Here is a 13347-nt window from a genome sequence, read left to right as displayed (position 1 = left end):
AGCCTGGTGATCCATCCACAGGGGCCCACCAAGATGGTTTGTACATAGGGCCCAGAATTTCGTTCTACGGCCCTGCTTAGGGGGCTGGAAAATCCTGTCTCACAGAGTCCAGTAAAGTAAAACCTTGAAAACGCCTTGGTCAAGATCATTTTAAACACACAGCTTTTTTCCCCTCCAACTGACCCGACGTCTAGGCTATTATCAACTTTACGGTAGACGGGGGGTCTGACGTAAAGGTGCACCTCCAGCTTGAAGGGACAGCAGCAAGCGAGTACTCACCTCAGCACCAAGGACAGGCCGAGCAGACAGACTCCTCCGGTCCGGCTGATCCGGAGGTTTCTGCTGGCGCCCGCAGCGGCGTCGCGAGCTTGCAAGAGTCGTATTTGAAAACATCAGGTAAAATAGCAATAAGACGAATGTTGTGTTGTGAATTCCTCTTTGTCTTGTGCGGATAATTGATAAAGGTTATGTTGAATAACGTGCGACTGAACATCAGTGCGAATATCAGATAACGTAGCTTTGAGCAAAGTGTTCTTTTTTTATTCTTTATTTATGAGGTTTTACAGATTATGTGGCAGCTGCGCCTTTCTTCCTCATCCTCTGCTCCTCTGCTTCAGTCCAATGTATGTTGCTAGGGATGCATAAATCTATGACCGGATCAGATTCGGGAAAACCCACAGTTTAGTGCGCGAGATTATTTTCTGTCAGATGCATGGAGATAATCCAGTACATACAGCTTATCTCTCTTTTTTTCTGTCTTCAGACCAGCTTGGACTATGTCCCGCTGAAAGAACCCTGATTTATATCAAATAAATAAATAATAATAATAAAAAAAAATTGTGATCAAATTTCAACATGTCAAGCACCCAAAGAGAAAACGGAGCCTCTACAAACTCAGCAGAGGTCAAGAAATCAGACCAGAGACTGTATGAGAAGAAATGCTGTAAGTGATCTCTGAGTTTCTTACAATTAGATCAGAATAAGTTCTGCATGATTGCTTCCAGAGTCTCACAGGTGCACTGATAACATTAGACAGCTTTAAATCACCTCTTTTGTGGGAAAGCTTCTTCATTATTTGCTTGATTTCAACAGAACTTAATTTCGAGAGAACTTAGAGGCTCTGTCCTGGTTTAAAAAAAAACATTTATGGCCTCTGATATAAAAAGATACTCTGTGTAACATCTGTGATTTTCACTGATCTTAAGAAAATTGCTTTTCTCTTTTTGGACACTTCTTTTCATCTCTTTAGATAACATTTTTAGTCAGACCACAGATGGTATTTATGTCCAAAGAGTAAATTGTTTTTGTCTAGTAGCCACATGGCTTTGTTATTATCTCAGTAACTAAAGATCCTTTTGATTTGTTATATATATATATAAATTATTTATAACTTCTGTTCAACTACAACACATACATACATTTTCAGATTGTTTGCTATGCATGTGATTAACATTTTATTTGCAGATGTCAGTGCTGGATTTTTATTAGTCGGCATGTGTCTTCTGTGCAGCATGGGCTTCCTATATGACAAACTCTCCAACAGTGATTGTAATGATTGGCCTGCCTGCAAGAGGAAAAACATACATGTCAAAAAAGCTCACACGTTACCTCAACTGGATAGGAGTCCCAACCAAAGGTAATGCACAGCACATGGCATGTTATTCTTATTGTGTTTCAGTTTGTTCATTCACTGAGGTATACATATGCATACCTTTGTGCATATTTACAAAAAAATGCAATTGATATGTTAAATCTGGAAGATCCCCAGTATGTATTGCATTTGTTCAGAGTATTTTAGGGTATATAATTATTATTACCATCTTTAGTATTAAGTTTATACTGGTGTAGATATGATTCTTTAATTGAAAAAATGTACATATAATTGTATATTTTTTCCCACATGTAATATGTATGTACACACACACACATATATAAAATTAAAGAAATAATCAAATCTGTGAGAGAAGTTAGTCCAGTGGCAACTATATAACTCTCTGTACATATCATTATGTTCGAATGCATCTATCAACATCTATCATAATTCTTTAAATCTATAACATCTATCAGAATTAATCAGATTAATCAGAATCTGTTTGCTAATTTTGATCTTGATTTTTCTTCTTTCTTTTTTTAAGCTAATCTGACATTTTGCTAAATGCTATTTTAAGGTCTAATCATACCAATGACATAATAGTACTAAAACCTCCTCAGACCTTTAGACTCTCAAATGTTTTAGCTCACGCGAAGCAACAATAACAGCAGTAGTTTGTGCAGAGTGTAAAATTTTCTCTTGTAAAAATCTATATGGTGGTTGTGTAAATATAAAGTAATGCATGATGGAGTATCCCAGAGTAAAAAGAGCTAAATTTTGGATAATTTCAGTCATTACAGTTGTAATTGCTTTTAATAATTCAAATAAGCAAAATATCCCAGCAGTGACTTCAGCACAGAACAGCGACTGCAGAATGCTGATATCATCTATTCATTTTGCAGTCTTCAACTTGGGTGTGTACCGCAGAGAGGCTGTCAGATCCTATAAGTCCTATGATTTCTTTCGCCATGACAATGAGGAAGCCATGAAAATAAGAAAGTAAGTTCCACTCGCACATGTGTGCTCATGTTTAGCCATTACAAGGATTTTCATATTTAGTTTATTGGTCAGAGAAGCTATGTCTCTACTCGAAGTATAATATTTCCTCCATTCAGCATATATCCAGTTTCTATTCTGCTACTTCTCTACTGCAACAGTGACTAAGCTGTTTTTTGGCCAGCAGTCAATATTCAGCTGCAGCCAGCCAACTGTTCATACTACCTTAAACTAGTATACATACACAAAGACACACAGAAAATCACATGACTAAAGATGCACCAAATGTTTTCGACTGTTGACTCTAAATCTGTGCTGATCTCTCCAAAAAGATTAACCACGACCAAATAAGGAGTCATTCCTCTTGGTTTTATCTGGTGGTAATAACTGAAATGGTTTTTGTCATACATGGCTGCCATGAAAATGTGACAAACTCTTGACAGCGTCCCAGAGCTGAATTGTGACCCAGATATGAAACAAGCTGCCGCTGTCACTCTAAAGCTGACACAAGCTCTCTAGGGTGTTGCATAGCTATCCAACCTGAGTCAAACAGCAACAATAAATATTTCTAATTCTATTTGTCCTCTTCTTTACGAAGGAGCACTGGATTGCTTTCTCTGCATGTTTAATCATTATCAAACTGTATTTTCCAGAGAACTTTGCAGCATTTTATCAATCTGAGCATACGGTACACCTCTGCACACTTCAGAAATCATCCAGCTGCTTCTCATCATCAGTGAACGCAAGCAATCCAAACATGCCATCACACCACCTCTACTTTTTCTGCAGATGATGATGTGTATTTCAGATTGTTTACCTTTTTTTCCCCATCATTCTGGTTCACATTGAGCTCAGTTTAATCTGTCAGATTGCTGTCTCAGCTCAGGTCTGACTTTGATGTTTTGGTTTTATGTGGTCTTTGTCTTCTCAAGGCTTATGGGTGGTTTGTATCTTGTTTTCAACTCTGTTCGATAAAGTTTTCTTTCTCAATGGGAGGCTTGGATAATGACATGTTTTTCCTCCTGAAGACTTTGTCTTGGTTGGATGTTGTGAACTGGTGTTTCATGCAGCCACCCACCACTGTTGTCTTATGCATGTCCAATACATTCCTTTTCTCCCAAAGAATGCAACACACTCTTGATTTAACCATTCATAAAGGTCCAATCATCACTTTTCTTATTTTTTAACCTAAGGGTGGTTAGAGTCACTTGCACTGCTTTGATCACATATTGTGGATTCATAATTGAAAACCCAATACATGAAATAAACAGTAGCCTTTTCACCTGATTAACAGATAAAGAAGTCATGTCTGTTTTGAGTAAACTGTTCAATCACTTTGGAGCACCTTAAAACAGCCCCCCTCCTCCAACAGAGATCTCAATAACCTCAAATATGAGTTAGGTCTGTAGTTCTCTTCTTATTCATTATATAACTGTAGCTTAAATAATAAAAGCTACAAAAAGATTACGTAAGCGTTAGAACTAAATGTATAAAATTGACATTGATCTTTGCTAATGTTTTGCAGCACAAATTGATTTCTGTTCATCTGAATGACATTTTACCACGATAACACACCACAAGGTGAGATGGGAAAATGCTCATGATTTGAAAAATCTGATCACTTCAGCCAAACTACTTACATTAAGCATGCGTAAATTGGCAGTAAAATTTATCAAATTCAATAACAAATCAAAGATGAGATGGTGCTAAAAATACAAACAGAAAACAATGCACTTCTTACATATGCTAACTTGTCATTGCAGGCAGTATAAACTCAGGATAATTTATTTTTGTCTTGACAGTTTGATTTATTAATATACAAACATTTTTACATTTTTTGTCTTGAAACACATTTGAAAACAAGCTGGCACAGCGAAGCTTTTGCCTCTGTAAGGGAGACATTCCCTCTCACATGCAAGACATGCCATTAAAGACATCAAGTAAAGAAACGTTTCAGGCATTAAATTGTTCTCTTTTTCCATCTAATTCATCATAAGATGTGAGGCAGTATGCAGTCATTATTCTGTTTATTTTTCTTTTTGTTTAAAAAAAAAACCCTCACACATTCTCGGTTGAGGTCAGGACTGCAGGTAGATCACTCCAATACCTGTTCAAATATGGATTTTCTTTTATTATTTAAAATGCACTGAGGTAAAAAGCTGTCATTTGAAGAGATTATGTCTAAATCTATTTAGACATAATCGTATTTTTTTCTGAAATAATGTTGCCATTATAGAAGTGCAAATGACCTTGCCAAGGACACTAATACAACCTAATACCATCACTGAGCTTGGCTTTTGGACCTGTTGCTAATAATAGTCTAGATTTTTCTTTTCATTTTTGATTTGAAGCACACAGTGTCAATTTTCTTAAAGTAAATAAATAAATAAATTAATCTAGAACATTGATCATATGACCACAATACACCTTTTTTTAATCACAGATGGGATTTTTTTTCTAACTGTTGCCACATTGCAGTGCTGTCTGATGGGTCAGAGATCACAGGTGTCCCATTCACAGCTACATCTTTGACGATAAGGCTCAGAAATTCCTCCAGCCCCAGTCCTCGAGGGCCACAGTCCTGCAGGTTTTCTATGTGTCCCTGCTCCAAAACCACCTGAGTCAAATTAATGAGTAATTGTGCAAAACTTAATAGGCTGTTGGATCCATTTAATTTGAGTCAGGTGTGTTGAAGCAGGAAACATTGAAAACCTGCAGGACAGCGGCCCTCGAGGACCGACTTTGGACACCCCTGCTGTAGAGAGGCGCAAATCCCCTTCAATCTTTCTCTGAGAAGCATTGTTTCTCACATCTTTGCTCCTCAAAGCTCTTTAGCCTTTCCCACAAACGCTTTTGTGCTGAATCACACATTCATGAGTTAACAGCAAGTATATAAAAAATGTTTCTATTTTATAGTTTTATCTTATTACTAGATCTAAACCTCTCTCATCAAGGCTATATGATCAAATGCTCGAAAATGACTTTGTACATGACATCTACAATCAGTGTAGTAGTTACATATTTGACAGCTTTCTGGTGTTGACACTGCAGTGTGAGTCTTGTTTGCTTCCTCTTGTGCAGACAGTGTGCTCTGGTAGCTCTGGAGGATGTGAAGGCGTATCTGACAGAGGAGGGGGGTCAGATTGCAGTGAGTCCTCTCTCTATCTTTTAAGTGCAACTGGCTTGTTTCCAGTTATAAGATTTGTAGAACAGAAACACATCTGGCATTAATGCAGTCTTAATGCTAAACTGCATTTAAGTATTTAAGTTTCATCTTTGTTTTTCCTCTTTTTTCACCCTCCTGTCAGGTTTTTGATGCAACAAACACAACAAGGGAACGCCGCGACCTAATTCAAGCTTTTGTGAAGGAGAATGCATTCAAGGTAAAGCTTTTTCTTATTTTTATCACTGTGCAGACTGCAAATATTACCAACCTACCGTATAGCATCTCCCACTGTGGCTATAAGGGGGGTAATTTCCAGACTGCAGTAAACTGAATTGGCCTTTTGTATCTTATATTCAAGGAGATGGATGATACCAAAGAAATCTTCAGACTGTGTTTTTATTGCATAAAAAGAATTATGTGTAACAAGGGCGCAACTGTAATAAGACACAAAATAGGCTATTTAAAATTATACATATTGGCAAACATCTTTGGTATAAATCAGGTGTATTCTTGGCTGTCTTCTAAACTACAATGCATCAAAATAAGACAAAATAGACATCAACTGTGCTGTCAAAAAAATCTCAGCTCTTGCTCACACACGTTTATTTTGTGCATTATTTCTGCTGCTGTCATGTTTTTTTATTTTCTTCTCTGATTGTTTTTAGGTTCATGCCAAGAATCATGCTAACAATATATGAAATCTGCACTGACTATGAGGAAGTACTTGTCATGTGTTGTAGGAGAAAAAAAAAACCACATTTTTTTAGATGTGATTTGCACTTGCTATGAGTTAGTTACCACTCTACATTTAGTTCTACATTCAGAAAAGTCAGTTTAGTTTGGTTAAGTATTCCTATCATCACCTTTAAACTCATATTTATAGGTTAGTCTTACTAAATGGAATACGGATATATACTAAATTCATGATATTTGTTGCCACTATTCAAGCATCCAGATTAGGGAATCATTAATCCTGACCAACTATATATTAGTGAAGAGCCTCTGGCCACCATCTTTCAAGCCAAATCATTGGAAATAATTCAGAAAAAAAAGTTAGAATCAAATTTTTCTTGTTTTTTTTTCTGTTAAATATAAAGGTAATTCTTTGGTACATTATCTGAATCTGAAATCAGCTGAAGTAATAACAAAGATTTTCACTCCTCCATTAGTACATAAGTATTTACATAAACTTTAATGACATCCCATTTTTAATCTGTAGGGTTTAACATGGAGTTGGTTCATCTTTTGCAGCTTCAACTCTTCTGGGAAGGGTTTCCATAAGGTTTCTTTCTGGTGTGTTTCTGGGAGTTTTTGACTATTCATCCAAAAACACATTTGTGAGGTCAGGCGCTTATGCTTGACAAGACTCTGCCCTTATTCACCCTAAAGGTGTTTTATCGGGTTGGGGTCAGGACTCAAACTTGCCCATCTATGTCTCAATGGACCTTGCCTGGAGTTTCTGGATTCAATCTTTTGTATAGGTGTCCCAATACTGGCATTTTTTTAAGTTAAAAATCTTCACAAGAATGCAGATAAATTGTTGCTTTAATTGACGGTTTGGGAAAGTTTATGGTAAATTAACCTCATGAGCTGCCCGTTTCCAACAGGTGTTCTTTGTGGAGTCAGTGTGTGACGACCCAGATGTCATCGCCGCTAATATTCTGGTATGATCTTACATCACCTTCCTGCCTGTAAGGTTTAACTGTGATTTCTTATCTAGTTTAAACATATCATTTATCAATATTCACAGTACATTTTGTGCAAAAACCCCACTATTTGCTCAGATTATTTGAATATGTTTAATGATTGTTACAGGAAGTCAAAGTGTCCAGTCCAGACTACCCTGAGAGACACAGAGAGAGAGTAATGGATGACTTCCTTAAACGCATCGAGTGCTATAAAGTCACTTACCAACCTTTAGATCCTGATGATTATGACAAGTAAGAATTCATTAAATCAATCAAACTTTTTTTTTTATTTACAGCAAACAAATACTCTCTCTTATCTGCTACAGCTTCCTGTTTTTTTTCTTTTAAGCAAATAGAAATGTTGAAATTGAAACTGTGACTCAAACAAATTAACACTAGATGGTGACAGTAAGCAGCCTTTTAATGAACCTACATGATTTCCTGGTACCTGCAGGGACCTTTCTTTTATCAAGGTGATGAACGTAGGCAGGCGTTTTCTGGTGAACCGGGTGCAGGACTACATCCAGAGCAAGATCGTGTACTACCTCATGAACATCCACGTGCACTCACACTCCATCTACCTGTGTCGACACGGAGAGAGCAACCACAATATGGAGGGAAGGATCGGTGGAGACTCTGAACTTTCTACCCGAGGGAAGCAGGTATGACAGCCTGCTCTCTTTTATGATTCTCATCTTATTAAAAGCAAAGCCAGTGTCTTTGGATAGCGGATAGCTCAGGAGGATATGAAGTAATTAACTGCATTATTAAGAACTTTTGAATCATGACCTATATTTAATTTAATCCCTGCCATTCCCCATTTCCTAAACATGAATCTAATGAACTAATAACAATAATGATGGGAGGACTGAAAGCTCCCTCTTGTCTCTCACATCCCAGTTTGCCCACGCTCTGCGTAATTTCATTGATGAGCACAAGCTGTCAGACTTGAAGGTGTGGACGAGCCAACTGCGAAGGACCATCCAGACAGCAGAGGAGCTCGGCGTGCCTTATGAGCAGTGGAAGATCCTGAATGAGATTGATGCTGTCAGTAATAAATCAATAGTTTCAAGCTTTCTGTGTTAGAAGGGCAGAAATGTTTTTTTTTTTCCAGATACAATGTTGAAAAAGTTGGCAGTGAAAAAGTGAACTTTTTACCTGTTTTCCTGTCTTTGTTTTTTCTTTTTCTTTCTTTCAAATTTCCAATTAAATCAAATTCATTATATAATCCACATCAGTCCAGTTCATTAAAGTTGTGTTCTTACAGTATAAACCAGTTGGTTGCACAAGGTCAGTATCTGGTCCCTACACAATTAATCTAAATCTGACCCTGTTTTGACACAGAAGTATATTTTCTTTTCTAATCTGGGATCATCTTTATGTATGCTAATGCTACATTTGGCTGTCTTATATATTGCACAGAATTTAAACTTTCTTTTTGAGCTCAGTGAAAATCTTTCTTTGACCATTTTACTTGTGACATGACATGAGAATACATTTGATATTGTTTTCCCAGGGTGTGTGTGAAGAGATGACTTACGAGATGATCCAGGAGACATTCCCAGAGGAGTTTGCTTTGAGGGACCAGGATAAGTACCACTATCGCTACCCAGGAGGAGAGGTGACCACAAACATTCCTCACAAATACTTTTGTTTAGGACTTTGTCTGGTTTGCATTTCATTCACACTCAGACAAATTGTGAGATTATTGATGTCGCAGCAATGTTTTAGTAGTTACTTTTATATTCTTTAAAAATATATATATATTCTCCTCTTTTTTCTTCAGTCTTACCAAGATCTTGTTCAGCGTTTGGAGCCTGTTATTATGGAGTTAGAGAGACAAGGCAACGTGTTGGTTATCTGCCACCAGGCTGTCATGCGCTGTCTTCTGGCTTACTTCCTGGACAAGAGTGCAGGTCAGATTACTACGTACTGTATGTTCACACGTACATATAAAGTACCTCACAAGAAGACAATTGTATGTTTTATACTCTTTTTTTTTTTTTTTTCCTCCATTCCACAGAAGATCTCCCATACATGAAATGCCCGCTCCACACAGTGCTCAAGCTCACTCCTGTTGCATATGGTTGGTCTCTATCTGGAATTAACATGCAACACAAGATAGCATATAAACAGGTTGAAATGATTCCAGTTTTTTCATCTTCTAGGATGTAAAGTGGATATGTTTTATCTCAACGTGGAGGCAGTAAACACACATCGAGACCGGCCACTTGTAAGTTGCTTTGATTTGAGGTGAAGAAAAGCATTCCTTCTGTTATTTACATGCAACATTATTGGATTGAAGCTTTAAACATGATAAATATGAAACATTTATTTTTCTATTTACACTTAATGAATCAGCAAATTTCAACATCTAACTCAAAGTCTAGCTAGCTGTTTGTTGTGTCTGTTACTTCAACACAGTTGCACTGCAGGTGCATCGCACATGTAAGGCTTTGCTTCCTTGACTCCTTTCCTTTTATCCTTATTTTGTTTTGCTCATTCTGTCCTTAACATGAATTATTTAGCCTGGCTTAAGCCTTGAGCCTAAACGTGTTCAATAAGAATGGCTGCTTGGCTGATCTAATCATTACCATTACTCTGATTGCATCCTTACATGAAAAATGGAGATTGCTGCATTTAGGATCTTCACACCATATTCAAATATGTTTTCTTATACAAAATGTGCTTTCTTGAAGCAGGTGTTTATCTGTCCAGTCAGGGCTCCACCCTATCTGTATCTGGCCACTGTGCTTAGCTTGACCGTACCTCGTCTGGTTCCCCATGGTCTTGTATGTCCTTAGATCTTTTTCTTTTAATGCCAGAGGTATTTCATCTTCTAACCAGGATAAAATTCCAAGGGACTCCACACTCATACATCGCCGGAATAGTTACACTCCCTTGTCCAGTCATGACCAGGTCAAGCGTCCCAGGCTCTACAGCGCAGGCAACCAGCCCTGGCTACCACTCGCCCCCACCCCATCAGCTCTGATGCCAGAGGGACTGCAAAGCCAAGTTAGTGACAGAATAACCCTCTAAAACTTGTCACCGTAAGCTGTAATCAGTCACCTCCTGCCACAGCTGTAACCCAGTGTTTAGCATTCCCTCACCTCAGTTTTGGATGGCCTTGGTTTTAGTGTCTGTGTTGGAACTGATGTACATGAAATCAACCCCTACATCTGTCTTTCTCTCTCTCAGGGCATGTTTTGAATCTTGAATTGGTTACTTGCTCTTTTTAATGCTGTGCGTATCGGCCATTTGTCTTGCATGACCCTTTCCCCACCAAAAGGCTGCCTCCAGCTTGAATATACAGAACAGCATGACACTTTGCTGAGGAAGGTTCATTATGGATTAAAGTATCAAACAAAAGACACACAAACATCAAAATATTTGTTGCGGCATTTAACTGCAGATTATTAAATGTATAAATCTAGAAAATCATTGAGTTTTGCAAAAGGCTAACCATTTACTGTAATTACTGTTATAGAAATTCTGAAAAACACATCAACCATTTAAGTTGGAGGGGAAAAAAAGCATTAACATTTTAAAATGCATATTCATATTTGTATGTGTTGTGTAATCATTGGCTTTGCCTTGTGAGTACAGTGCTTCTGCCCTTCTCCACATTTCTATCTATCTCTCTCTTTTTCCACTTTCTCCAAACCTGTCTTACAGACTCGGATAGGAAGCGGTTGTCTGTGAGTATTTTTGGAGATTAAATCCAAGTTGTCAACCTTTCATTTTCTTTCCCATACTTCGTCTCATTTCACGGTGATCCACGTCTATATACATGTGGAGAATGTTTTTGATCTCTTTCTATTTTTATGGCTTTTAGTTTATTGTGTTCTTTCTTTTACTTACCATCACCTTTGTACAGAGAGAGTCGTTATCAGCTTTTTTTTTACATCAGCAGTTTTATCCAGAACACTAATGTACTGATTATTTGGTATTTTAATAAACAGCTTTATGATAACATTGACTTCAAGAAAACTCTATGATGATAACACTTGAGCATCTTAGTTATGTCCTATATAGACATTTGACTCATTAAATATGCATTAAGCATATGCTGTAAATAATAAATCCAGTGGTTTTAAAGTAATTATTTAAGTTTAAGCATACATGATCATAAAGAAGGACATAACCTTATTAATAATTAATCGCTCACTGAGAACATAAGATTGTGGCTAATTTACCACACTTCATACAATGGCCTGATTTTCGAGTTCTCCTGGGCCACCAGGGAAGCTATTAGTTGCCTATGACTGAATTTGCTGCTGTTAGGAATTAACTTGTGAAGTTTAGCGACATTTCCCTTTTTTTTCTTGAAGGAATCCCTGTGTGAAGGAATCGACTTTGATGGCACCGAAGAATCTATTGGCTGTGTCCGCTTCTGAGTGAGGGTTGGATCCTGTTCCTTCTGTCATTGCAGCACAGTGTGCGGAGGTTCTGTAGTTATTCATGAGTCCAAAACATGCAAAAATACTTGTTTCTTTTCATTTTATTACTGCATTTTTGAAGATGTTGACATGGCGGGATTAAGTTCACAGAACCATTTCTTCTTAGAATAAAGACGCTTGAGCACAAAGTAAATTTCTAGCTCTCTATCTTCATGCTGCATGCAGAGGCTTTGAACTGGAAGCCTTATCATTAATACCATGACTATTTCTGCATGTGCACTAAAAGAAATTATTCAACCAGAAAATTACTGAAGTGGTGGCACATTGTCTCTGTAAATACAGCAATGTCTTATTTATATTGACAGATTTAGCTTGTCTTTATGAATGTAATAAGTACAGGACATGTTATGCATTATAAACATAATAAATGAGTTTTCACAACAGCATATGGAACATTATAGAGTAGATGGTATAGAAGTATTTTTATAATAAAGAACTACATTAATGATATATAACCATTGTGTAGCTGAGATTCTTGTCAACAGGATTCCTGCACCATCATCTGCTGCATCATTATTAATATGAATATAGTCTGGTTATGTAGAAATAAAAGTAGTTTAATCTTCTTTTGGGGGCATTCTGTTGTTTGAACTGTTAAGAAAATAACTACATGCAATATACCAGCAGTAAGGAAAGAAATTTGCTAACTGTATGTGCTAAGTCTGTATTAGGTGCTGCAACAAACACTGGTTATCAGATGCTAAGTCATTTGCAAAGAAATACAAGTTACTAAGCAAAAAGGCTTACATGTTGGCTTTTTATGTTCATGTTATTGTACTACCCTTGAATCTATTTTCATTCTAAGACAAGTATTTTGTCTCCTCTGACAAAAAAAAAATTATTTTGAGAGACGAAGATAAAATTTTTGGTTAATGACTGAGATGATTGAATTATTGCCCTGCTCAAATCTGCCTTTTGTGCCTTTTTTAGCAGACAATAAAAGTACATTTTGAAGGAATGAGTGTTTTTTTCTTTCCTTTTTTGTTAGAAATCTTAGAATTTGTTGCAAGTTGTCCGTGTATTTGTTTATTTAATTTAACTGTTAATTGCTACAAAAGTTGTGCCAATATAAAAGCAGAAAAGTGAAAAGGAAGGACATTTGGGTGGGGGGTGGGGCTTTGAGAAAAAAAGACCACAATTGCACAACTGTTAAACATAATGTACAAAAGTAAGAAAAGTCAGTGTTTGTAGATTTCTGTCAACCTGATTGTAGTCTTGTAGGTTATATTCAGACTACTTCTCTTGCTATCAGTAATTGTGATTTACAGCCCAATTGAGTAAATATTTTGCTGGTTGTTGATATGTAGCAGACTGACCAGTAAGATCTGCTCTGTAACTACATCAAAATTGCCCTGTACACCTGATTTCAGGCAGCACTAAAACCTGCAACTTACATAGCAGGAAGGCATAACATACCTGTAACGTGGTAATGGGCGCCAATTATGC

General features: G+C 37.1%; 1 protein-coding gene across 3 annotated transcripts; it reads left to right on the top strand.

Annotated features, from left to right (window-relative positions):
* On the top strand, positions 1-12853 carry pfkfb2b (6-phosphofructo-2-kinase/fructose-2,6-biphosphatase 2b). Of its 3 annotated transcripts, XM_041980290.1 has the most exons (17): positions 1-396; positions 764-943; positions 1511-1636; positions 2494-2590; positions 5669-5735; positions 5896-5970; positions 7361-7417; positions 7569-7693; positions 7896-8103; positions 8342-8488; positions 8958-9062; positions 9228-9357; positions 9465-9527; positions 9610-9674; positions 10289-10456; positions 11117-11139; positions 11773-12853. In XM_041980290.1, the coding sequence occupies exons 2-17, from the start codon at positions 856-858 to the stop codon at positions 11840-11842; spliced, it is 1614 nt and encodes a 537-aa protein (XP_041836224.1). In that variant the 5' UTR covers positions 1-396; positions 764-855; the 3' UTR covers positions 11843-12853. The 3 variants fall into 3 exon arrangements, with proteins under 3 accessions (XP_041836224.1, XP_041836225.1, XP_041836226.1); XM_041980291.1 differs by lacking the exon at positions 11117-11139 and having other exon boundaries at positions 9-396; XM_041980292.1 differs by lacking the exons at positions 1-396; positions 2494-2590 and having other exon boundaries at positions 846-943.
* The last annotated feature ends 494 nt before the right edge of the window (positions 12854-13347 follow it).

This window comes from Melanotaenia boesemani, chromosome 3 (assembly GCF_017639745.1).
Source record: "Melanotaenia boesemani isolate fMelBoe1 chromosome 3, fMelBoe1.pri, whole genome shotgun sequence".
Lineage (NCBI taxonomy): Eukaryota > Metazoa > Chordata > Actinopteri > Atheriniformes > Melanotaeniidae > Melanotaenia > Melanotaenia boesemani.
Note: the sequence above shows the minus strand (reverse complement) of the source record. Positions and strands in the feature narration are given on the sequence as shown.

Bases quoted from the DNA above. Each gene is read 5' to 3' on its own strand.
- pfkfb2b (XM_041980290.1), top strand. From the start codon at position 856: ATGTCAAGCACCCAAAGAGAAAACGGAGCCTCTACAAACTCAGCAGAG. The intron at 9,528-9,609 runs GTTGGTCTCTAT...TTCATCTTCTAG, and splicing joins GCTCACTCCTGTTGCATATG to GATGTAAAGTGGATATGTTT. The intron at 9,675-10,288 runs GTAAGTTGCTTT...TCTTCTAACCAG, and splicing joins CACATCGAGACCGGCCACTT to GATAAAATTCCAAGGGACTC.